Source organism: Panthera uncia, chromosome X, assembly GCF_023721935.1.
Source record: "Panthera uncia isolate 11264 chromosome X, Puncia_PCG_1.0, whole genome shotgun sequence".
NCBI classification, from domain to species: domain Eukaryota; kingdom Metazoa; phylum Chordata; class Mammalia; order Carnivora; family Felidae; genus Panthera; species Panthera uncia.
This window is the reverse complement of record NC_064817.1, coordinates 40876468-40901716: the sequence shown is the minus strand read 5'-3', so window position 1 is coordinate 40901716 and position 25249 is coordinate 40876468. Positions and strand designations below refer to the sequence as shown.

Here is a 25249-nt window from a genome sequence, read left to right as displayed (position 1 = left end):
GACCTTAATCTCTCTAAAGCTGGGGGAAGAGAGGGAGGCTGTGTGCAGATGGCTCTTCAACCTCGAAAGGAGGATGTCGGCATCTGAAAGCGGGAAAGGTGAGAGCAGCCTTCCACCCCTATAGACCCTTGGAGCAAGCCTGGGCTCTGCTCTACCCTCTGTCCCTCTGACCCATCTCCTGCCCAACAGGACCCCACTCCCGGAGAGCCACCAGGGGATCAGAACCACATCACCCTGTTTCCATCCCATCCAGCAACAAACATAGCCTTACCACCACCTGAACCGTGACTCTCAGCCTGACCTAGACCCTGCACCTATGGCCTCCCAGCCCCATCCACAGCTTTAGTTCCCAGCTGAATCCCGACCCTAATCCTGGCCCCAACCTCTATTTTAGTGCCCACCCCGAGTCCAATTCCAAAGCCAGCCCCAAGCTTAATCCCAACACAAACCTTACCAACCAAAGGGCAAACTCCTGTTAGAGTCTAAACACCAACATAGATACAGCCCTTACTATGAGCTCTAAATTCACCTAACCTCAGCCCCAATATCTGGATATCAATACTGTTAATGAGTAGGTCTCTGACTTTCCAAAAAGAGTGCAGATCCATTTTTAAGGACTAAGAGAGAGAGAGAGAGAGAGAGAGAGAGAGAGGAGAGAGAATTAACACTCTTGGTGGTAGTAAGTCATGAAGGCTTAGAGTCAGAAATTGCATAGGTTTGGGGTGCCTGGGTGGCTTAGTCGGGTAAGCATCCGACTTCTGCTTAGGTCATGATACCATGGCTTGTGAGTTCGAGTCCCGCGTCCGGCTCTGTGCTGACAGCTCAGAGCCTGGAGCCTGCTTCAGATTCTGTCTCCCTCTCTCTCTGCTCCTCCCCTGTTCATTCTCTGTCTCTCTCTGTCTCTCTCAAAAATAAATAAAAGCATTTAAAAATTAAAAAAAAAAGAAATTGCATAGATTTGAATCCCAATTCAGCCACTTCACCAAATCACTTAATCTCTTTTTGCATCAATTTCCTTACCTACAAAATAGGAATAATAGTTGGTGCCAGACATTATTCTGAATGCTAAACTCATTAATCCTTACAACTCTAAAACGTAGGTACTCTTATCACTCCATTACACAGATAAGGAAATTGAGGCTCAGAAAGGTTGTGCAACTTTTCCCAAGACTACACACAGCTACCAAGTGGCAGAGTTAGGATTTAAACTCAGACAGCTTGTTTTCTCCAAAGCTTGGGATCTTAACCAAGCCAACTTACTGCCTCACAGAGGCTGAAACAAGGCCATGGGAATTGGGAATGGCCTTAGCTGAAAACACCAATGCCAAATTCAAATCCCATTCAAACTTAACTTTAACCCTAATCTTGATCTTAATTCTAATCCCAACTCATTCAAACACCCAGTCCTAACTCTAAATCCTATCTTAAACACACTCCACTCCCACCGGTATTTAAACCCAACCCAGAAATCCACCACTTGAATTTAACCCTAAATTTGCCTCCAGCTATAAACTCAATCCTACCCCAAGCCAATTTAAACTCCCTACCAAGTCTAACAGCAAATACTACTTTACTTGGAAATGTAACGTCACCCTCCGTTCTCCATAAACTCTCTCAACCCCCAATCAATTCCAACACCAATTCTCACCCCTCAATTTTTAACTCAGGCACCCCCCAACTTTCCCTAATTTTACAAGCTCTTCTTCCCCCACACACTGGGATGGGATCAGGAAGGAGGTAGCCATGATTGCCCTAATAACCAGTCCCTCCTTGACTTGGTTTCTCCACACAGACACCATCCCAGAGCCCAGTCCAGCCAATGGGACAGGCCCTGGTCCTGAATGGGGGCTGTGCCCTGGGCCTCCAGCATCAGGGGGTGAAGAAATCAGCGGGGCATCAGGCCTGGGGACCTCTAAGCGAAGGACTCAGCACAGTAAGCACAAGACAGTGGCAGTGGCCAGTGCCCAGCGGTCACCCCGAGCGCTCTTCTGCCTCACTCTGGCCAACCCCCTGCGGCGGTCCTGCATCAGCATTGTGGAGTGGAAGCATCCTTGGAAACCAGGGGCAGCGCTCAGGGGTGAGGGTCACCAGGGTACCAAGAATCAAGGATTAGGCCAGGGCTGGAATGGAGGAGGGCTGAGGTCACTAGGGATCAAGAGTCAAGAATTGGGGGTGCTTGGGTGGCTCAGGCAGTTAAGCATCCAAGTTTGGCTCAGATCATGATCTCACAGTTCGTGAGTTCGAGCCCCACATGGGCTCTGTGCTATCAGTGCAGAACCGCTTCAGATCCTCTGTCCTCCTCTCTCTCTTTCCCTTCCCTGCTTGCACTTTGTCTCTCTCTCTCCCTCTCTCTTTCTCTCTCAAAAAAAAAAAAAAAGAGCCAAGAATTGGATTAGAAGGTGAGTTGAGAAAGGTGAAGGTCACTGCGGGGAGGGGGAGTGTCAAGAGTGAAAGACTAAATCACAGCAAGAGTTGGGGATGTCTAAGGTTTCCAGGGGGTTCAAAGTCAAAGCCTTGGTCAGGGCAGGGGTTGGGAATGTCAGGGCTGGTTACCTTGGGTCAAGCGCCAACATTGGGTGGGGAGGGCCCCAAGGGAATGTGGGGATATTCTGAGGCCTATCTGCCTGGGTCCTTGACTATCCACCTGAGGCCCTTCGACATCCTCATCCTGCTGACCATCTTTGCCAACTGTGTAGCCCTGGGGGTCTACATCCCCTTCCCAGAGGATGACTCCAATACTGCCAACCACAACCTGGTGAGGCTCACCACCCCCGCCACCTCCAGCCAGATACAGCCCCAGTAGAACCACACCACAACCTTTCAATCCTCCCCACACCCGCTCCTCTCTGACCCAGATGGCCCGCCCCCATCCAGCCCCACCCTAGGTCCCCGACTAAGCTTCCCTTCCCCGGCCCCCCTCAAGCCCCACCCCCAAATAACTCCCTGCTCTCCCACCTCACCCCCGGCTCCGCCCTCAGGAGCAAGTGGAGTACGTATTCCTGGTGATTTTCACTGTGGAAACTGTGCTCAAGATCGTGGCCTATGGGCTGGTGCTCCATCCCAGCGCCTACATCCGCAATGGCTGGAACCTACTCGACTTCATCATCGTTGTGGTCGGGTACGCGTCTGCGAGGAACATCCCCACCTTAGTTCAACTTCCTACCCCAGGCCCGCTGAATTCAGGACTCAGGGGAAAGTCTGCTTCCGACTGCCTCCATCTGGCAGCCAGAATCAAGAATATTAACATGTTTTAAACTTGTTTGCATTTCCAGTTACAGGGACTCGTGCTTTTCCGAGAAGGGAGGGGTGGAGGGAGGGCCCAAGGCCGGACCTCTGCCTCCTAATTCCGTGCTACCCCACCAGGCTGTTTAGCGTGCTACTGGAGCAGGGCCCTGGTCGGCCGAGAGACACCCCACATACCGGGGGGAAGCCGGGGGGCTTCGATGTGAAGGCGTTGAGGGCTTTTCGGGTGCTGCGGCCACTGAGGCTGGTGTCTGGGGTCCCAAGTGAGTGGCATGCCCCCGGGGGTTGGGGGTGGGGGAGGGGAGCAGGAGAGGGTTAAGCTGACCCCGCCCCTCGGTCCCCACAGGCCTGCACATCGTGCTTAATTCCATCATGAAGGCGCTGGTGCCACTACTGCACATCGCACTGCTCGTGCTGTTCGTCATCATCATTTATGCCATCATCGGACTCGAGCTGTTCCTTGGACGAATGCACAAGACATGTTACTTCCTGGGATCTGGTCAGCCATTCCACCCCTCCCCGTACAGGACACTCCCCTCCACTGGCTACTAGGCCCCACCCACTTCTCCTTGAAACCCACTCAAATCCACGAGACTCCGCCCCCAACCTTAGGCTCCACCTCCAGATAAGCAAGCCCTATCCCTTTACTCAAGACTCTGCCCTCAATCCCAGACTACAACCGCCCCTTTGCTAATAGCTCCTCCCTCTATCACAAGTCTCCACTCACAGGCCAAGGCCCTACCCTGCACTCGACACCATCCTCCAGGACTGACCCCATATACTCAGGCCCTTCATCCAGACCTCAGCCCGAGCCTTGCCCCCACTCCATTTTCAAGAGACCCTTCCCAATTCACAGGACTCCTCCCCCAGGCTCAAGTCTCACTGTTATTTACAAGATTCCAACCTAAATTTTACAATTCCACTACCCGGATACCTGTAGCTGGGACTCACAACTTTCCAGTGGTTCAGAATCCTGACCTAGCAGAGTTAGGAACTTAACCTTGCCCTTGATTTAGAAAAATCTCGAACCCCATACTGAACTTCCCAGGTGGGCGGGGCTACAGGGTAGCCATGACTGGGCGGGGCGGGGGGGGGGTGGGAGACGTGCTTCAGAATCGGAACTGATCTCCCCACAGACGTGGAAGCGGAGGAGGACCCGTCGCCCTGTGCGTCTTCTGGCTCGGGGCGTGCATGCACACTGAACCAGACCGAGTGCCGCGGGCGCTGGGCAGGGCCCAACGGAGGCATCACCAATTTCGACAACTTCTTCTTCGCCATGCTGACGGTCTTCCAGTGCGTCACCATGGAAGGCTGGACAGATGTGCTCTACTGGGTGAGGTGGATGGCGGGCGCACAGCGCGAGACTGTACCTGCCTTTCCTCCGAGAGTGTCTGCATATCCTGAGAGATGCATGCCCTCTCTCTCCCCAGATGCAGGATGCCATGGGGTATGAGCTGCCCTGGTTATATTTCGTGAGTCTCGTCATCTTTGGGTCCTTCTTCGTCCTCAACCTTGTGCTTGGTGTCCTGAGTGGGTGAGAAGCTTAGACAACTTCGCCAATAGTCCCTTTCCCATTTTTTTTGTTCCTAGCACACTCCTAGGCACTCTTTCAGAACCCATCTGAAATACCCCTTCATTCAGTGAGTCAACATTGAACATCTGTGTGCAAGCACCATTTTAGGAATGGAATAAAAGACAAAAATCCCTGTCTTCTTGGATATTACACTGTGGTGGAGAGAATAGCAACATACACAGTAGATTGTGTATACACCCATGCGTGCACACCCATAGTGGTTTATTTTTATTTTTGTTTTTTATTTTAAGTAGACTCCACGCCCAACGTGGGGCTTGAACTGACAACGCTGAGAGTCGTGTGCTCTACCAACTGAGTCAGCCAGGCAACTCACATATGTAGTGTTTCGTATGGAATCTGTGCTATGGAAAGAAAGGATTGATAAAAATAGAAATGGGCAAATCTTGCAATTATAAATAGGGACAATCAGGACAGACCTCCTTGAGAAAGTGTTATCTGAGTAGAAATGTGACACAGATGAGATAATGGGCCATGTGGATGTCTGAGGAAAGTGTTCCAAGCAAAGGGAACAGCCTTTGCTTCTGCAAAGCTAGAATGTGCTTGACCTATTCAAAGAACAGCAAGGAGGCCGGTGAGGCTGGAATGATAAAGGTATGGGAGCCAGGGTGGTCCCCCCTCGCAGCCCTCTATCTTCCTCCCTCAGAGAGTTCTCCAAGGAAAGGGAGAAGGCAAAAGCACGAGGGGACTTCCAGAAGCTTCGGGAGAAGCAGCAGTTGGAGGAGGACCTCCGGGGCTACCTGGACTGGATCATGCAGGCGGAGGAGCTGGACATCGAAGAGTCCTCAGCTGATGGCAACTTTGGTTCTATGGCTGAAGAGGGCAGGGCTGGCCACCGTAGGCAATCCCATTCTGGCCCATTCCCTGCCCCACGCATGCCTCAGATGTGGGCTACCCTCCTGAGACCCAGCCCAAACCGGCAACGACTCCAGGCCCAGCCCCTAGTTCTGACCTAGAATACAGACCCAGACGCAGACCCCAATACCCTTCCCAGACTATACCCAGAACAAAGATTCCAAATAACAGCCCCCCTGCCATACATGCACGCCTGGCCCTAACCCAGCCTCAAGCCATGCTCCCCAAATGTACTCCTCACCCCGCAGGGCCACAACTGGCAGAGCTAACCACTAGGAGACGTGGACGTCTGCGCTGGTTCAGTCACTCCACCCGCTCCACACACTCCACCAGTAGCCATGGTGAGGGTCCATCCAGGTTGGGGAGGAGGACAGGATGGGTAGACAGAGAAGAAAGCCAAGTGTGGAGCCTTTGGGTCTTCACGGACTGACCTCTATTCCCACCCTGACCACAGCCAGCCTCCCAGCCAGTGACACTGGTTCGATGACAGAGACCCCAGGCGATGAGGAAGAGGAGGAGGGGGCTCTGGCCGGTTGTACACGCTGCCTGTGAGGGCCCGCAGCCCTTAACCCCTGACCCAGCCCAGAACCCAGTCCAGACCCTGACCCCAGTCCTTACTTTACCCTCGAACCTTGATCCCAGCCCCCCACCTGCAACCCCAGCCACTGACTGCCCCTTAGTCCTTTATGACGCCCACCTCCCATCCTCTTTTCCAGAAACAAGATCATGAAAACCAAGGTCTGGTGAGTTGGGATCCTTGGACCCCATGACTTTGTAAGCCCCACCTCCGAGTCCCCCATGACTACCGGGCTACCCAACTGAGCACCCCCAGGCTTGGTTTAGGTAGGTGATTTCATCAGTGGGCTCGCATTTCCCCTCAGCCGCTGCCTCCGCAGAGCCAATCGGGGCCTTCGGGTGCGCTGCCGGCGGGCGGTGAAGTCCAATGCCTGTTACTGGGCCGTGCTGCTGCTCGTCTTCCTCAACACACTGACCATCGCCTCAGAGCACCACGGGCAGCCCGTATGGCTCACGCAGATCCAGGGTGCGTACCTCCCCTCGCAGACTGCCAGCCCTCTTCCCCAGTCCCCAATTCCCTCCACCCTAGAAACCCAAGTCCAGGATCTCTAGGGTTCCTCAGACCCCCAGACATTGCATTCCTGCCCTAATAAATGCAGAAACCTTAGCCTGTCCCACCCCACGTTGTAGCTTACACTTATGTAGCACTTGTGTGCATCAAGCTCCATTCTCAGCACTTTACATGTATTAAGTCAATTTCTCTTCACCAAAACATTGTGTGAATTAAGTGCTAAGGCACAAAGTACTGAGCAATGAGGTAGTGAAGAGTTCACTGATTAATCCCAGGACTCAGCTAGTAAGTGAGTCAGGCAGATGGCTCCAGAGTCCAGAATCTTAACTCCACACTGTCTGGATGGGTTAACCCCTCCATCTCTCTGTTTCCCCATCTACAAAATGTGGACAATATGGGGCACCTGGGTGGCTCAGTGGGTTAAGAATCTGACTTCGGCCCAGGTCATGATCTCAGGGTTCATGATTTCGAGCCCCACGTAGGCCTCTGCGCTGACAGCGCGGAGCCTGCTTGGGATTCTGTGTCCCTCTCTCTCTGCCCCTCCCCTGCTCGCTCTCCATCTCTCTGTCTCAAAAATAAATAAACAAAACATTTTTTAAAATGGGGACAGCAATTTTATCTGCTTCATGGGGTGGTTGGGGGGGATTAAGTGAGTTGAAGTGAAAGGTGCTTAGAACATTGCTGGACCCACATAGAGTGCTATTAAGTGTTAGCTCTTACTATTACTTGTTTTCACCTCAACCCCAACCTGAATACTGAACACACTTCTCACTGCAAGCCTCAAACCAGCCTCAGTCCCAACTAAACCCCAGACTCCAATGCTACCTTTGAGTTGGAGTTTTCCTGAACTCATGGAGGCTCACCAAGGCCCCCACCCCAATTCTGTCCCTCACCCCAGTTCCAAGCCCCTCAAAACCTCACCCACTCTGACCTATAAATTCACCCCAATTCCTAACCCTAGAGCTACTACCAACCTGTGTCTTGCCTGATACCAGCTACCTCAGATCGCCCTGTGGCCCCTACCTCCCTGCACATCTCCAAGGAAATTGGCCAGTTCGGTCACCCCTGTCCTTCTCCCTACAGAGTATGCCAACAAAGTTTTGCTCTGTCTGTTCACGGTGGAGATGCTTCTCAAGTTGTACGGTCTTGGCCCCTCTGCTTATGTTTCTTCTTTCTTCAACCGCTTTGACTGCTTTGTGGTCTGCGGGGGCATCCTGGAGACCACCCTGGTGGAGGTGGGCGCCATGCAGCCCCTGGGCATCTCAGTGCTCCGATGTGTGCGCCTCCTCAGGATCTTTAAGGTCACTAGGTGTGTGTGGCGGGGGAGGACTGGGGCCCCAAGCACAGCCCCAACAGCTGCCTCCCCAGTTCCAGTGACTATCTGCATCACCGTTCATTTAGCAAATATCCATTGAGGGCATACTGTGGGCCAGACACCCTTCCAGGTCCTGGGAAACCCCAGGAATCAGAGCAGACACAAGTTCCTGCCTCATGGACATTAAAGTCCATTGGGGAGGGTGTCTACTCCATTTCCATCCCCTTCCTCAACCTCAGCTCCAGCTAAAACATTATTCCCAGCACCATCTCTGAACTAACTCCATACTCATCCCTAACCTTACACCATCTCTAACTCCAACCCCCAGCCACTCATTATACCAAACTCATTTACAGCTCCAACACCCAATCCCAAAGCCAGCCTCATCTCCAATCTCATCCCTAACTTGCAGCCCCAGCCCCATCACTAACCACAACCTCCATGTCCCTAACTCCTAACCAGCAACCTATCTCCAGCTGCAACTCCAGCCCCAGACTCTATCTCATCCCTATCCCCTCCTCTATCCAACTCTCAAACACAACTTTATCCCCAACTCAGCCATCTAAAACACCAAATACTCTCTTAACCCCTAACCCCAACCCCAACCCCAGCTATAGTTCCTAACCCCAATCCCAGCCCCAGTCCCAACCTGAACCCAATTCTAACTTCATCAATTTCCATATAACCTCCATCCTAACTTCATCTGTCATTACACCCTTAACACCAACCCTAACCCCAAACTCAATCTTCCCCTCACTTCTTATTTTCACCTCAACCCAACTCCAAAGTTCATTTTAACCCAGCCCACCCCCAGTGCATCCCAAGCTGGCATCCTGCCCTTGCTCCTGACTCACCACTGGACATGTCCACCCTACCTCCATCTCTATTCTAGGCACTGGGCATCTCTGAGCAATTTGGTGGCATCCCTGCTCAATTCAATGAAATCCATCGCATCGTTGCTGCTTCTTCTCTTCCTCTTTATCATAATCTTCTCCCTGCTTGGCATGCAGCTGTTTGGGGGCAAGTTCAACTTTGATCAGACCCACACCAAGCGAAGCACCTTCGATACCTTCCCCCAGGCCCTCCTCACTGTCTTTCAGGTGGGGCCTGGAAAGCATGGAATAGGTGGGTCTGGAGGGGGGGACCATACGGTGGGGGGTCCAAAGAGATTCACAGTGAACTCCCACCCTCAGATCCTGACAGGTGAGGATTGGAACGTGGTCATGTATGATGGTATCATGGCCTATGGTGGCCCCTTTTTCCCAGGAATGCTGGTCTGCGTCTACTTCATCATCCTCTTCATCTGCGGCAACTGTATCCTTGGAGCTTTGGGGGGCTGGGTGTTGGTAGAACATGGGGTAAGATAGGAGGTTGTTGATGGCCCACAGGCAGGCTGCTTCTTCATCCGTTGTAGCCTGAACTCACCCCAGATATCCTTTTGAACGTGTTTCTCGCCATTGCTGTGGATAACCTGGCCAGTGGAGACACAGGAACTGCCAAAGACAAGGGCAGGTGATGTCTGGCTCTGCCATCAAGACAGTCTCTCCCTGGGATCCCTGACTGGGTCCCCACACATACATCCCACACCATCAGAGATGCCTCAGCCACCCTGGCAATCCATATCCCCAGATCCAATCTACCAGTCCCCATTCATTCAACATGCATTCATTGAGCACCTACTTTGTGCCAGGCCATATTCTAGACACTGTGGAGACAAGAGGGGTCAAGGTAGACAAAGTCTTCACCTTCATGAAGCTAACATGTTCATGAAGTTAGGGAAGGCAAGCAAAACACAAACAAATGAATATATAACGTAAGTTAATTAAATATATATTAATAATATGTAATGAAGCAAAGAAAATGGAATAAAAGAATAGAGAGAAATGAAGATTGCTATTTTGGTTAAGTAGTCAAGGAAGGCCTCTATGTGGAGGTGACCGCTGAACAGAGACCCAAGTGAAGTGAGGGAGTGAGCCATGAAAATATCTGGGGAAAGAGTGCTCAAGGCAAAAGGAAAGGAAGTGCAAAGGTCCTGAGGTGCACATTCAGCACATTCACAAAAACCACCAAGGAAATCAGTGAGTCTGGAGTGGGGTGAGCAAGGAGGAGAGTGGTAGGAGGTGAGCTCAAATGGGAGAATAGGAAGGCCATACTAGGAGCATTCTGGGCATGGCAAGGACTTCAGTTTTTGCTCTAAGTGAGTGGGATCCATGGGAGAGGTGTGATCAGACGAAGAATGTGCCAGACTTAAGATTTAACAGGACCCCTTTGGCTGCTGTGAAAAGGACAGACTGTGAGGATGAGGGCGGAACCAGGGAGGTTCTATGGGACCTCAGAAAGGTCTGTTCTGACTACATTGACTCCCCCTAAGCTTTGCCTATCTACTGCAAACCTTAGCAATCACTCCCCCTTTCCTCACACAGGGAGAAGAGTGGTGAGGGGAATCCCCCACAGGAAAATGGAGTATTGGTGAGTTAGAAACCTGCGCATTGTCTATACCTCCCATTACCATCAATACCTGTATATGTGTATATCTTTAACCCCCATCTTCTGCCTGTGCATTCCTCCATTATTATGTTCCTTCCATGCCTCCCCTGGGTCCATCCTATAGTGCCTCCCCCACCATCAGTGACCCCCATATTTCTGTCCCCAGGCGCCTGGTGGGGAGAATGAGGAAGAGGAGGGCAGAAAGAATGAAGGAGCAGGCAAGTGGGCAGGGGCAGGTGGAGGAAGTGTGGGACCTTAGAGACAGCACCCAGGCAGAGCTCTTGACCCCTGAGACTCCTCTCTCTGAGCAGAAGCCTTTTCTGAAATCATCTTGAAAATAATGGGCTTGGGGTTTGGCCAACACCATTTGGGATGTTGAGATTAAAGAAGAGACGGGGCGCCTGGGTGGCGCAGTCGGTTAAGCGTCCGACTTCAGCCAGGTCACGATCTCGCGGTCCGTGAGTTCGAGCCCCGCATCAGGCTCTGGGCTGATGGCTCTGGGCTGATGGCTCTGGGCTGATGGCTCGGAGCCTGGAGCCTGTTTCCGATTCTTTGTCTCCCTCTCTCTCTGCCCCTCCCCTGTTCATGCTCTGTCTCTCTCTGTCCCAAAAATAAATAAAAAACGTTGAAAAAAAAAATTAAATAAATAAATAAATAAATAAATAAAATAAAAATAAAGAAGAGAAACAGACATTTTGTTTTACTGCAGAACTTCTCAGAGCCTTTATTATAAAGTAGTGTGTATTTGACTGTGAGGATAGTGATGTTCATTCAACACACATTTCTTCAGCTTCTACTGTGCCCCAGGCACTGTTCTAAGTGCTGGAGACACAACAGTGAGTTTGCCACATGACAAGCACTATTGTAGGTGCTTTACATACATTTTCTCAATTAATTGTCTGTATTTTGATCTTCTGGTGCCAGGCATGGAGGAAGAAGAGGAGGAGGAGGAGGAGGAGGAGGAAGAGGAGGAAGAGGAGGAAGAAGGTGCAGGGCGTGTGGAACTCCTGCAAGAAGTTGTACCCAAGGAGAAGGTGGTACCCATCCCTGAGGGCAGTGCCTTCTTCTGTCTCAGCCAAACGAACCCGTGAGTGCTGGGAGTGGGTAGGGGGCCAAGGCAGGAGGGGATAGGGCAGGTGGAGGGCCAGGAAGCAGCCAGGGCTCTGGCAGGGTGCATGGCCTGATTCAACAGAGCCTGAACTGTGTCCCTTGGGCTCTCCCAACCAACTCTGTGGTCCTGGGCTCTGACCAAAACCCATTCCCTACTCCCCAGGCTGAGGAAGGCCTGCCACACCCTCATCCACCATCATATCTTCACCAATCTTATCCTGGTGTTCATCATCCTCAGCAGCGTATCCCTGGCCGCTGAGGACCCCATCCGAGCCCACTCCTTCCGCAACCACGTGAGCCTTTGGCTGGGGGCTGGGGGGGACACTCCTGGGGGGTCCTGCTGGGCACAAGCTGGGGCCAGGCTGGAGACACGGAGAAGATCCTAGTTGGGCAGAAAGAGAAGAGTGATAATGGCAGCTGCTGCAGGTGCCAGCCCTTACTGTGCACACTTGGGGAAACACCAGGGAGATCAGTATTTGGCTGAGGAGGAAGCTTGGGCTCAGAGAGGTTGAGCAGGCCAATGGCACCAATATAGATGAGCAGAGGTAGAGGAGCCCAAATCTGCCCAAATCTGAACCCCAGTCTTTCTGGTGGCCAAGACTTTTGCCTTATAGCGAAGTCCTTGATGATGATGAGAGAGGAAGGAGAGGGTGTGGGAGGGACAGGAAAACTTACAGAGAGGTGCACACAGACACACACACACACACTTAGGATTCCCCCCAGTTATGATTCAGTGGCTTTGCCTCTCTCTTGCCTGCCAGATTCTAGGGTACTTTGATTATGCTTTCACCTCCATTTTCACTGTGGAGATTTTACTAAAGGTAACTAACAAGCCCCCAGTTGTACCCCCAGTTGCCCCAATCCACTCTGCACCCACCCCTGCAGCCCACCTCTCCTGTTTCTACACCCTCCTCCCCTCTCTATCCCCACACCTGGAGTCTAGCCTGATGTCCCTCTACCTTTCCACAGATGACAGTGTTTGGGGCCTTCCTGCACCGAGGCTCTTTCTGCCGTAGCTGGTTCAACCTGTTGGATCTGCTGGTGGTCAGCGTGTCCCTCATCTCCTTTGGTATCCAGTGAGTGACTCTCCCTACCCCCTGCCCACTCCAGTCCTCCCAGAATGGAAGCTAAGCCTGGGCCAGGGACTGAGGACTGACCCCTCCCCAGCTCCAGTGCCATCTCAGTGGTGAAGATTCTGAGAGTCCTCCGAGTACTGAGGCCTCTCCGAGCCATCAACAGGGCCAAGGGACTCAAGGTAACCCAGCCCCACCCAAATCCACAGGACCCATGCCCTGTCCCACTGCTAGGGCCAAGATCTCTAATCAGACTGACCGTTTGCACTGGTGCATGACCGCACAGCCTGGACCCAATCTGTAACCACACATCCCTGACCACTGATCATGTGGCCTCACCCATGTCCCTTACAAGTGACTATAAATCCCTTACCAATGGCCACATTTCTTTGATACAAGTTCCTGAAATGTGACCACATATCCCTTCCTGGTAAACACTTATTCCTGGTTGGTGCCCACATGTCCCTGGCCCGTAGCACTGCCCCTTGACCATATGTCCCTGACCATACATCCCTGATCCATGACCAGATGTCCCCGGCCCAAGTCCCTGAGCCCCATCTACACCCAGAATCCCTACCCCCAGCTGCTGTGGCCCGCAGTGTTTGTTAGTCATATTTGTGGGTGCCTGCAGCACGTGGTGCAGTGTGTGTTCGTGGCTATCCGGACCATCGGGAATATCATGATTGTGACCACACTCCTGCAATTCATGTTTGCCTGCATTGGCGTGCAGCTCTTCAAGGTGGGAGGAAACACTGGAAGGAGGTCCAGGCATGGGTCAAGGTGGGGAGTAAAGGGTGAACCTGCCTGACAAATATCTTCCATACAGGGGAAATTCTACAGTTGCACTGATGAGGCCAAACACACCCCCCAAGAATGCAAGTGAGTGCTCAAAACCTTGCCCTTTGTGGAGCTCTTGACCTCTACTAAAAGCCAAAGAGGCCCCTATATCTCACCAAGGCCCCTGGAATCCTTAGAGCTTCCTCCTAAGAACTGCAGAGACTCCCTCAAGTTTTATCAAGGCCCCCCCAAACCCCTTGAATTCCCCAAGGCCCCAAGATATATCCCCAGAACTTTCCCAAGAGGTGAAGAGGCCCTCATATCTCACCAACCCCTAAGAAACCCCCCAATACCTCTCCCAAACCCCTCTCCATATTCTCCAGAGTTACTTACATTCTACTCCAGACTCCCCAGAAATCTCCAAATTACTCCCCCACCCACCATCACTGCCACCAAATCCCAGGCTTCCATCTTCAGATTACTGTAGAGGGTAGTGGTTAAAAGCATGGGCTTTGAAGTCAGGCATTCCTGGTTCAAATTCATCTCATGAGACATGGGTACATTTCTCAGCCTTGCTGAATCCCATTTTAATTAACTGAAAAATGGGGATAAAAAGAGTGCAGATCTCACAAGGTGGTGGTGAGGAGTAAGTGAGTTACTACATGGAGAGTGTACTACAATGTAAAGTTATTACATGTAAAGCCAAGCACAGTGCCTGGCATATACTTAGTGCTGATAAATGTTGATTATTAGTGTTACTTTTTCTTGGGGGTGGTGATGATTATAATGGTGATGATAGCTAATATATATGGTACCAACTAATGCCAGACACTATTCTCATTGAGTGACTTAATTAATCCTTGTAACAAGTCAGGAAATGTGTTGTATTATCCTTAATTCATAGATAGGGAAAACTGAAGCACAGAGAGGTTAAATACCCAAGGTCACCCAGCCAGTAAATGGGGGACAGGATATCCAGCTCTACCACTCTGCCCTGTTACTTCCATGCCCTACACCTCAGTCCCCTTTCCCCAGATCCCCACCTTTCCTCACCCACCCAGCCTGTCTGCAACATCCACAGGGGCTCCTTCCTGGTCTACCCTGATGGAGATGTATCGCGGCCTCTCGTCCGGGAACGGCTCTGGGTCAACAGCGATTTCAACTTTGACAATGTCCTTTCAGCCATGATGGCCTTGTTCACTGTCTCCACCTTCGAAGGCTGGCCTGCGTGAGGAGCAGGGCCCCAGGAATGGGCAGGGAACAGGGCAGGAGTCTATGCTAGGGTCTTCTTGGGATGGGTGGGAAGGTACCTTGGGATGTGATAAAGGTCTCTTGAGACTGGATAGGGTTTTGGGGGGACTGGTGGGCATATCAAAGAACTGGCTGGGGGTCCTCCAGAAGTTGGCTGGGGATGCTTTGGGAACTGGGTAAGGGGTGTCTCCAGGAATTGGGTATAGGTCTCTGAGGAGCTAGGTGGAAGTCTAGAGAGGACTGGGTGTGGGATTTTGGGGAGGACTAGGTAGAGGTCTGGAGGGGACACTGGGGGAGGTCTCAGAGGAGATGGAGCTGGCGATTCAGGGGTTTCCAGAGAGATGTACAAGTCTTTAGGGGTACTAGTTGAAGATCTTTGGGGGCAATGGAGCAAGGAATTCAAGTTTATGGGACAGGATTTAGAGATCTTTGGGGGCTTGTGGAGGAGTTCTGGGGAGCTGCATGGGGATTTCCTGGTGGCTGGAGAAGGATATTTAGGGATATGTGGGAACTTAAGGGATTTGGGGGTCTTGGAAGACCAGGGTAGGGATTCTCTAGAGGGTTGTATGGGGATCTCTAGGTATCTGGAGGGCTGAGACAGGGAATTGGGGGTCTTTGAGGTCAGGTGGGGGTCTCTTGGGGTATGTGTGGAGGTCTAAGGTGGTTAAGTCAGGGGATTTGGGGGTCTTTGGGATGCCAAGCAGGAGATTCTGGAGTGTTTGTTATGAGGTATCTGGGGGCATGTCTGGGAGGGGGCTGGGATATCTCCTCATCTACCGCCATTGGCTCCCCAGTCTACTATACAAGGCCATCGATGCAAACGCAGAGGACAAGGGCCCTATCTATAATTACCACGTGGAGATCTCAGTGTTCTTCATTGTCTACATCATCATCATTGCATTCTTCATGATGAACATCTTTGTGGGCTTTGTCATCATTACTTTCCGTGCCCAGGGCGAGCAAGAGTACCAAAACTGTGAGCTGGACAAGAACCAGGTGACCTCTGACCCCTGACCTATGGCCACCAACCCCTCCCCACCTCCTTGCCTTGAGATACCAAGCTCACTCATGCCCTGCACCCATATGCAGCGCCAGTGTGTGGAGTACGCCCTCAAGGCCCAGCCACTCCGTCGCTACATCCCCAAGAACCCACATCAGTATCGCGTGTGGGCAGCTGTGAACTCTGCTGCCTTCGAGTATCTCATGTTCCTGCTCATCCTGCTCAACACCGTTGCTCTAGCCATGCAGGTCTGATCTCCCCCACCCTGACTCCTGCCAGACACCGGACCCTATTCTGTCCACACAGCCCCCTGGGAAACATTAGGAATGCTTTAGGCTGCAAGTGCAAAACCCCCAGCTGACAGAGATTAAGCTATAAAAATATTTGCCACATTTCTTCACATCTAAGGCCAATAATTGTCAGTTGCATCCTGACTTAAGAGATGTAAGAATATAGGGGAAATGGCAGATGGCCATTGTAAGTTGCCATTGATTGTGAAATGTACCCCAGTGTCAGAGATTCTAAATGTGAAAAGATGTGCATAGTGGAGTCAACAATATATGATAGCTACCTCACATAACAAGAAGTGTAGAGGTGGGCTGTTTGATTATGGTTCATCAGGTATCCAGGCTCTTTCTCCTCCACCATTCTTAGCAAGTTGGCTTTCATTCTCATGATTGCTGCTTCATTATCGCAAGATAACTGCCACAGCTCTAGACATCAAAACCGCATTCAAGGCAGGAAAAATGAGGGAAGGTTGTACCCGGGGCTCTCCTCATTTGAGCCTTTTATTGGAAAGCAAAAATAGTTTTCATGGAAACTACTTAGCAGCAGACTTCTGTTTCTTTCTTAGTCAGAAGTAGATGCAAGGAAAGTCAGGAGATCAAGAGCTGGGCTTTCCAATATCCTTATTGAGAAACAGACAGTGTGAGGGATTTGGCCAACCCATCATGCTATCTCATCTCCAGACTCACCTCAGTCCAAGCCAGAAAATATTTTGTTGTGGGTGGGGAGGTCTCTGCCTCAGGCTCTGTCCTCACACCTGACTTTCTCCTCCAGCACTATGAACAGACTGCTCCCTTTAACTACGCCATGGACATCCTCAACATGGTCTTCACTGGCCTTTTCACCGTTGAGATGGTGCTCAAAATCATTGCCTTCAAACCCAAGGTGCCTCCTGCGAGCCTTAGACTCTCCGGCAGTGGGTGAATTCCTTAGGGTGGAGCTCATTGCAGAGCTCTCGGGGGAGGGGGCGGGGAACAGGAACCAAGGACTCTTGAGACCATGGTGTGAGAGGGGTCCATATGCAGGCCTATCATGTGGTCCAAGCTGGGCCCTGCCTCCCCAGTGTCCCCTACCACTATTGGTCCCCTATGCTAGCTCTGAGAAGACAGGGATCTACTTTTTTCCTGCCTACAGCATTATTTTGCTGATGCCTGGAACACATTTGATGCTCTTATTGTGGTGGGCAGCGTAGTGGACATTGCCGTCACTGAAGTCAATGTAAGGACTGGCCTCTCCACTAACCCACCTTTCTCCTACCAACCTTCCCTCGCCTCAACCCCAGGTCTTTCTTTCACATGAGTAGGCGCCTCACTCACCTCCATCCTACTCCTGAAGACTCAGTGCTCTTCATTCTAGCTCTATATCTCCTGAGTCCCTACCAGGTTTAGCCAAAGTCCCCCTCCACCAACTCCCTTATTCCATTTGCAACCTATCCTCTGGCTCTGTCATCTCCTAAAATTACTCTCTTTTTATTTCTATTATTTCCTCCATTGCCTCTACATTCCCCTCCATCGGCTCCATCATCTCCACCAACTCCTGCCATCTCTTCTGACTACTTCATTGGCTCCATTTCCACCACTGACTCCATTGTCTCCGACACTGGGTCTTTCACGGCTCTGTCATCACCAATGACTGTACCATTGGCTCCATCATCTCCTCCATGGTTCTATCACCTCAATTGACAATGCTGCTGGTTCCATATCTTCATCGCTGTCTTCTCCGTTGGGTCCTCCATCGGTTCTCTCAACTCCATCATCTCGTGAAACCACTGACTCCATCATTTCCTCCATTGGCTCCATTGTCTCTCTTCCATCATTTCCTGTCCCTTCTTCTTTCCCTTCCACCCTCACTGCCAACTTTTCCCACAACCATCTTGATCCACTGCCACATAACCTTCTCCATAATCCCTTGAATAATGACTCTACCATCCATTATCCCCTATATCTGCTACATCATTTCTCCTTTGTTCATTTGGGCCTGTGATCTCATCATATCCTCTATCACCTCTGTCTTGGCCGTATCTCCCTTCAGAATGGTGGCCACCTTGGCGAGGTACCCCCACCTCACAACAGGGACTCTATGCTTCTTTCCACACCCACCTGCCCTTCCTTGCTTCTTAAGAGTCCTTAGAAATGTTCTCTGACTACCCTGGGGCCTGAGTTCTGAGGGATTTGGGGGCTGGGAGGGCCAAAGAATGAGATAGGGAGGTGACTGGGGAAACTGTAGACTGATCATACCAACCACACCCTCAACCTCAGAGCTCTGAAGACAGTTCTCGCATTTCCATCACCTTCTTTCGCCTCTTCCGAGTCATGCGGCTAGTGAAGCTTCTCAGTAAAGGTGAAGGAATCCGCACATTGCTCTGGACATTCATCAAGTCCTTCCAGGTAAGCTCCTGTCCCTTTGACCACCCCTCGCCCACATCTCATACCTCTCAACCTGAACTGCATCTCCCAGTGTGCCATATCCATCTGCAATTTACCATTTCCGGTTTTCTCTCTTTTCTAGGCTCCCAATTCCCAACATACCTTGGCCTCACTAACCTTATTCTATTGTATTTAGTACTGTGTCCACATTTGGGAGACACTGGTAGTCATGGGAACTTTGGGGATGGGCCACATCTCTCATCAAGCCGAGACTTGAGGAAGCAGTGTATTCTGGGGCTTATAGTTCTCTGCCTGGACCTGAATATCTATCCTCTTCTCCACCCCTATAGGCCTTGCCCTATGTGGCTCTTCTCATCGCGATGATATTCTTTATTTATGCAGTCATTGGGATGCAGGCAAGTGGGGACCCTAGGGAGCATCCCTCAGGCACACTTCTGCTGAGGGGTGTTGGGTAAGAATTCATCCACAATGAGGGTGGTGGGTTGAAATACAAGCTGGTTGATGCTGAGTCAGTCCACACACCTGTGAAATGGAATGTGCAGTGCCTGCACATCAGAGTTGTGAGGATCCTTTGAGTATTAGAAGTTGTGAAATGAGTGACAACTTGTAGGGGCATGGGTTCGCCCCTCTGACACATGCCCTGTGTGCCCACAGATGTTTGGTAAAGTGGCTCTTCAAGACGGCACACAGATCAACCGAAACAACAATTTTCAGACCTTTCCACAGGCTGTGCTACTTTTGTTCAGGTGACATCTACCCCCCTCCACTGCCACCTTGGTCCCCAGCATGCCCTTGGGTGCTCAAGTACCCTTGTCTGGGCCCTGGACTGCCTGAGGTGTAGAAATAACAGGGCAGCATGGGGCTACATTTTGCCTGAGGTCTTTTCTGGCTGTGATTTGAAGAATTTTGTATAATAATCTAGCCTCAGCCATCCTTTTCCTGGCTGTAAGATGTATCCTCTTCTTAGGCCTCAGTGCCCCATCAGTAAAACACGAACATGACTGTCATCATCTTGGCCACACCAGCTTCTAAAATATCTAAATGCTGGGGCCCTTGGGTGTCTCAGTCGGTTAAGTGTCTGACATCAGCTCAGGTCATGATCTCATGGTTCGTGGGTTTGAGCCGCACATTGGGCTCCGTGCTAACAATGCAGAGCCTGCTTGGGATTCGTTCTCTTCCTCTCTCTCTGCCCATCCCCTGCTTCATGCACTCACTCTCTTTCTTTCATCTCTCTTGCTCTTTCTTTCAAAAATAAAATTTTTTTAAAAACTTAAAAAAATAAAATAAAATACTGAAAGGCTATCTGTGCCAGATACAGCCCCTGGCAAGAAGTGGATCATCTCCTCACCCCTCCAGCCCCCACAATGCCACTTGCCATGACTTCATAGCCTCCCCTCAAGGATGGCCCCTTGTGTGACCCCCCAGGTGTGCCACCGGTGAGGCATGGCAGGAGATAATGCTTGCCAGCCTTCCTGGGAGTCGGTGTGACCCTGAGTCTGACATCAGCCCTGGTGAGGAGTTTACCTGTGGCAGCAATTTTGCCATCGCCTATTTTATCAGTTTCTTCATGCTCTGTGCCTTCCTGGTGAGGACCGTTTCCCCACAACCACCACCAATGCCATGGGGGCTGTCCCTGAGGGGTCTGGGGAGAAGGTGGGGAGCCCAGATCTTCAGAGTAGGTGAAAGGGCTGGTCTGACAACATCAACCCAGGAACTCGTGACCCAGTAACCATAAGTTTACCTCAGCATCCCACCAACCCCCCACACCCTACTCTGCCCTTCACCTAACCCCCACTATTCACTGGCCCACAGATCATAAATCTCTTTGTGGCTGTCATCATGGACAACTTTGATTATCTAACCAGAGATTGGTCCATCCTGGGCCCACATCACCTCGATGAATTCAAGAGGATCTGGTCTGAATATGACCCTGGAGCCAAGTATGACATGTATCCACATAACTGGGATTGCAGGGGACAGTGCACTGCCCCACCCATTCCCCCACACACAGAACCTCTGACCTGAACCTCCCATTACCTAGTCAATAGATGCCCCAAGTTTCCACTGCCTCTGTTCTCTGTCTTCCTCAACTACCATAGATAGGGTTGGCTCTGGGGTGTTGGTAGGGGAGGTATTTATAAGCTGGTGGAGTCTTCAGAAAGGGCTGGAGGGGTTATCTCCAATCCAGCGGTGCCTCCTACCCACCCCACCTGCCCCAGGGGCCGCATCAAGCACCTGGACGTGGTTGCCCTGCTAAGACGGATCCAGCCCCCCTTGGGATTTGGGAAGCTGTGCCCACACCGAGTGGCCTGCAAGGTCTGTGCACCCACCCACCCCCCACCTCTGAGAGGGCTGTCCATCACATGGCAAGGGTGGGCAGGGGTGTGCCTTGGGTGGGGAGGGTGTGTTTTGCTTTATCCTTAAAGGTTTCTGCCCCTGGGCATCCAGTACCTTCATCCCTGGCATTTGCTCAAAGTGAGTTCTATGTTCCTGGTGTGTGTAGAGACTTGTGGCGATGAACATGCCCCTCAACTCAGATGGGACAGTGACATTCAATGCCACACTCTTTGCCCTGGTTCGGACATCCTTGAAGATCAAGACAGAAGGTGCATGGGAGGGATGGAGAAAGGACAAGAGCAGGAGAGTCCCTGGGGAGGGTGCAGGGATCACTCATTGAGTGATGGGCCTGGCTCCTGTCTCTGAACCTCGAAATGAGTGACTTTGGCTTCTCCAGGCCTGTTTTCCCACCAGTTCAATGGGGGCGGTGTGTGACTGCGGTAGAAGCTGGTGAAGCCCCTTCCAACAGGGAGGGAGTGGCTGTGAAAGGCTCTTCCTATTGGCTCAGGCCCCACATCCTCTCCCGATGCAGGGAACCTGGAACAAGCCAATCAGGAGCTGCGGATTGTCATCAAAAAGATCTGGAAGCGGATGAAGCAGAAGCTGCTAGATGAAGTCATCCCCCCTGCTGACGGTGAGCTAGCTCCACCCCAATTCCTTGAGCCCGCCCAAATGTCAAAGGATTGCTCACCATCACAAAACTAGCACTGGATGGAGGGGGGCGAAGGGGAGCCTATGCTCTGGGTAGGGGGGTAACAGGAGACCCCTGTGTGACCTTGACTTTTCTCCCTTGCCCCCAGAGGAAGAGGTCACCGTAGGCAAATTCTACGCCACATTTCTGATCCAGGACTATTTCCGCAAATTCAGGCGGAGGAAGGAGAAGGGGCTACTAGGGAATGAGGCCCCCTCAAGCACGTCCTCTGCTCTTCAGGTCTTTAGAGGGGCCTGGGTGCGTGGGTGGGAGTATGTGGAGGACTGTGGCTGAGGCTGACTGCCCTCTTGATCTCGCGGAACCAATGTCACAGATGAGGAAATGGAGGCTCCAGGTCTCACAGAGGGTCAGTGGCGGCTGAGGGACCCCTTCCCCCACCCCACACTCCTGCACAGGAAGCAGGCTCATGAACAGGGAAATTTAGACCCTGGGCTGCCTTCCTTCCCCATTTTTTCACCCCCACAGGCTGGTCTAAGGAGCTTACAGAACTTGGGTCCTGAGATCCGGCAGGCCCTCACCTGTGACACAGATGAAGAGGAGGAGGAAGAGGGGCAGGAGGGAGAGGAAGAGGAAGATAAGAAGGATCCAGAAACATACACAGTGAGGACAAGTTTTCACTCCCCTGGGAATTTGATTGTAGAAATAGTTCCTCAATTCCTTAGGTAACTTTGACACTGCCTCTGGGGGAAGGGAGGGAGGCCCCCAGAGAAGTACTCCCCCCGAAACAGGCAAACAGGTATTATTTGATACCTACCATCCATTGTTGGAGGGTGAGACCCAGATTCAGCCCTAGTAAGGTCATTGGAGATAAACTCCAAGTGACTTGTGTCACTGACCAAGTGACTTAGATATGATAACATGAATGGCAACATTCAATCCTATGACTTCCACAGGCCCCAACGGGCTCCCAGCCCCCATCTCGCCGGAGTTCTGTGATTTCTGTATCTCTGCCTGTCGGGGACAGACTTCCAGATTCACTCTCCCTTGGGCCCAGTGATGATGATGGGGAGACTCCCAATTCCAGACAGTCCAGTGTGCCCCAGGCTGGATCCCATGGCCACAGGTATGGTCAAGGGTCTGGTGGGATATTGTAAGGGAAGGCAGGAACTAGCCAATACATGGAGATAATTCAGGGGCAAGAGGGCCTTTGAGTGGAAATTTGGGAAGGGTGGAAGGGACTCAAGGGCTCAGATGGGAATAGAGGATAAGAAGAGATTCATATGAGAAAGGCAATGCAAAGGTTTAATACAAAGAACACATAGGGGCGCCTGGGTGGTTCAGCATCTGACTCTTGATCTCAGCTAGGGTCTTGATCTCAGGGTCATGAGTTCAAGCCCCACATTGGACTTCACACTGGGCATAAAGCTTACTTAAAAAAACAAACGAACAAACAAACAAAAGAAGCACATAATGTGGAACTTCCATGGTCCTCAGTTTTGTCACCTGTAAAAGGGGGATAATAATAGCACTTATCTCACAGGGATAATGAAAGAATGAAATGAAGTCACACCTAGCTGTCACTTTGACAGCCTCCTCCTCACCTCTCCCAACACACCCCCAGTTCTTGTGTTGAAGGTGTCTCTTCAACAGGCCAACTTTGATTTTTTTTTAAATGTTGCATCCTTCCCATGAGAAACATGTATTAAAAGAAAGCCCATGTTCATTTTAAAATGATGACAGGTTAATTTTCTGTTATGTGAGTTTTCCCAATTAAAAAAAAACCTAAAATCCTACTGTAGGGATGGGGCACAGAACAAGAAGGAACCAGCAGTGCAGGGCCACATACTGGGGGGCGGGGGGGTGGTGGATCTGGTCTGTCTAACTTGCTTCACTTTCCCCAGGAGAAGCTCTGGGGGGTTCATTTTCACCATTCCAGAAGAAGAAAGTCCTCAGCCCAAGGGAACCAAAGAGCAAGAGAATCAGGATGAGGAAGAGGAAGTCCCCGCCAAGGACTCTGGCCATGACATGTAGGATGAGCCCATTAGCCATGTGCAGGAGGGCAGAACTAATGGAACCCCATTGCCCATTCCCAAGCCTGAGCTCACCCCCAGCCCTCTTTCCCGCACAGGCTCTCCTACCTAGATGAGCAGGCAGGGACTCCCCTGCGCCCCATCCTTTTGCCGCCTCACAGACCCCAGAGATATGTGGATGGCCACAATGCACCACGCCGCCGTCTGCTGCCCCCCACACCTGCAGGTGAGAGCGGGCATGGGTGCTGGGGGCCCCACAAGGGCCAGCAGGGCAGAGGGCTGGGGTGGCATTGAAATTCTTCTTCACCCCCTCTGCCTCCCCCTACCCCCAGGTCGGAAGCCTTCCTTCACTATCCAGTGTCTGCGGCGCCAGGGCAGTTGTGAAGATTTACCCATCCCAGGCACCTATCATCGTGGGCGCAATTCGGGCCCCAGCAGGGTGCAGGTGAGATGGGGGAATAGGGTGCTAAGGTCTGGAAGGGTAGAGTCACCCTAGGCTGAATTTATCAAACACACTACATCTTCTGAGGAATGGGGCATGTATGAATTCACAAAACCCTCACTGTACCTGTGACAGAGGTTAGTCCCAGTTTACAGATGAGGAAACTGAGGCTCAGAGAAGTTTACCCCAGATCACACAGCTAGTAAGTGGCAAAGCTCATATTGAAATCCAGGTCTTCTATGCTCTTAAATAAACTCAAGTCTGATTTATATGCATTCAGTTTGACTCCAGCTGTATTTGCAGGGGTGGGGGTGGTAAGATGCAGGCACAGGGCTGAGTCCTAAACTTTCACACGTCACCCATCTATAATTATCCCCCTGATGTTTATTCTGGTCCAGGGTTCCTGGGCAACCCCTCCTCAGCGGGGTCGGCTCCTATATGCCCCACTGTTATTGGTGGAGGAGGGTGCAGCGGGGGAGGGGTACCTCGGCAAATCCAGTGGTCCACTGCGCACCTTCACCTGTCTGCATGTGCCTGGAACCCACTCAGACTCCAGCCATGGCAAGAGGGGCAGTGCCGACAGCCTGGTGGAGGCTGTGAGTCCAGCAGGGCTGTGGGCAAGAGGGATGGGGGAGAAGGGGAGGAAGTGGGAGCTTGGGAAGGAGGGAATAGGGGCCCTCAGTCTCTGTGTTATGCATGTAACTGTCTATCCCCTTGCTCTGTGACTGCTCAGCATGATGTGTGTGTGACCGTCCCCAGTGACTACCCTGTACACCTTCATGCATGCATCATCTATCTACACTGACCCCTCTGTACACACTGCTTTGGCTCCATGTTGTGCTCTCTGTCAACTCTGATCCCATCTGTGCCCCCCAGGTGCTCATCTCTGAGGGCCTGGGCCTCTTTGCCCAAGACCCACGCTTTGTGGCCTTGGCCAAGCAGGAGATTGCAGATGCGTGTCGCCTGACACTGGACGAGATGGACAGTGCTGCCAGTGATCTGCTGGCACAGGGGACCAGCTCACTCTATAGTGATGAGGAATCCATCCTCTCTCGCTTAGATGAGGAGGACCTGGGAGATGAAATGGCCTGTGTCCATGCCCTCTGAATTCCCATCTGTCCTCCACTGCTCAATAAACCTCCTGCTCTCCCTTCCCCAGAGGGAGACAGGCATGGACTACACCCGTGGATTTTGATATCTTTGCACTGGGGGCCTGGGGCTATCCAGCGGCCCCCAGCTATCAATCCCCTGCTTCAGCCCCGAGCCACTGCCCACACACGAGTATTTCCAGAAACCAGGACAGCCAGGCCTGATTATTCAGCGTCAG

The 25249-nt window shown here is 51.7% G+C and overlaps 1 protein-coding gene across 2 annotated transcripts; it reads left to right on the top strand.

The window, feature by feature from the left end:
- Window positions 1-2: 2 nt before the first annotated feature.
- CACNA1F (calcium voltage-gated channel subunit alpha1 F) lies at window positions 3-25029 on the top strand. Of its 2 annotated transcripts, none has more exons than XM_049643839.1 (48): window positions 3-98; window positions 1793-2045; window positions 2650-2755; window positions 2979-3118; window positions 3364-3506; window positions 3590-3742; window positions 4380-4576; window positions 4674-4777; window positions 5481-5638; window positions 5938-6030; window positions 6144-6237; window positions 6406-6432; window positions 6571-6731; window positions 7860-8085; window positions 8984-9191; window positions 9285-9405; window positions 9522-9603; window positions 10515-10560; window positions 10745-10796; window positions 11503-11665; window positions 11852-11981; window positions 12450-12509; window positions 12658-12764; window positions 12856-12943; window positions 13393-13500; window positions 13588-13640; window positions 14620-14766; window positions 15584-15785; window positions 15879-16037; window positions 16849-16959; window positions 17209-17292; window positions 18106-18126; window positions 18333-18461; window positions 18791-18856; window positions 19116-19207; window positions 19887-20046; window positions 20274-20401; window positions 20681-20777; window positions 20965-21067; window positions 21331-21432; window positions 21599-21729; window positions 21976-22110; window positions 22404-22573; window positions 23352-23455; window positions 23575-23706; window positions 23813-23925; window positions 24321-24518; window positions 24799-25029. In XM_049643839.1, the coding sequence occupies exons 1-48, from the start codon at window positions 74-76 to the stop codon at window positions 25027-25029; spliced, it is 5913 nt and encodes a 1970-aa protein (XP_049499796.1). In that variant the 5' UTR covers window positions 3-73. The 2 variants fall into 2 exon arrangements, with proteins under 2 accessions (XP_049499796.1, XP_049499795.1); XM_049643838.1 differs by having other exon boundaries at window positions 5481-5671.
- The last annotated feature ends 220 nt before the right edge of the window (window positions 25030-25249 follow it).

What these genes read in the sequence shown, in the direction of transcription:
- CACNA1F (XM_049643838.1), top strand. Translation starts at nt 74, where the DNA reads ATGTCGGCATCTGAAAGCGGGAAAG. An exon ending in TTGCCGTCACTGAAGTCAAT is followed by an intron (nt 17,293 to 18,105) that starts GTAAGGACTGGC and finishes ATCTCCCTTCAG; the next exon opens with AATGGTGGCCACCTTGGCGA. An exon ending in AGGATCCAGAAACATACACA is followed by an intron (nt 22,111 to 22,403) that starts GTGAGGACAAGT and finishes TGACTTCCACAG; the next exon opens with GCCCCAACGGGCTCCCAGCC.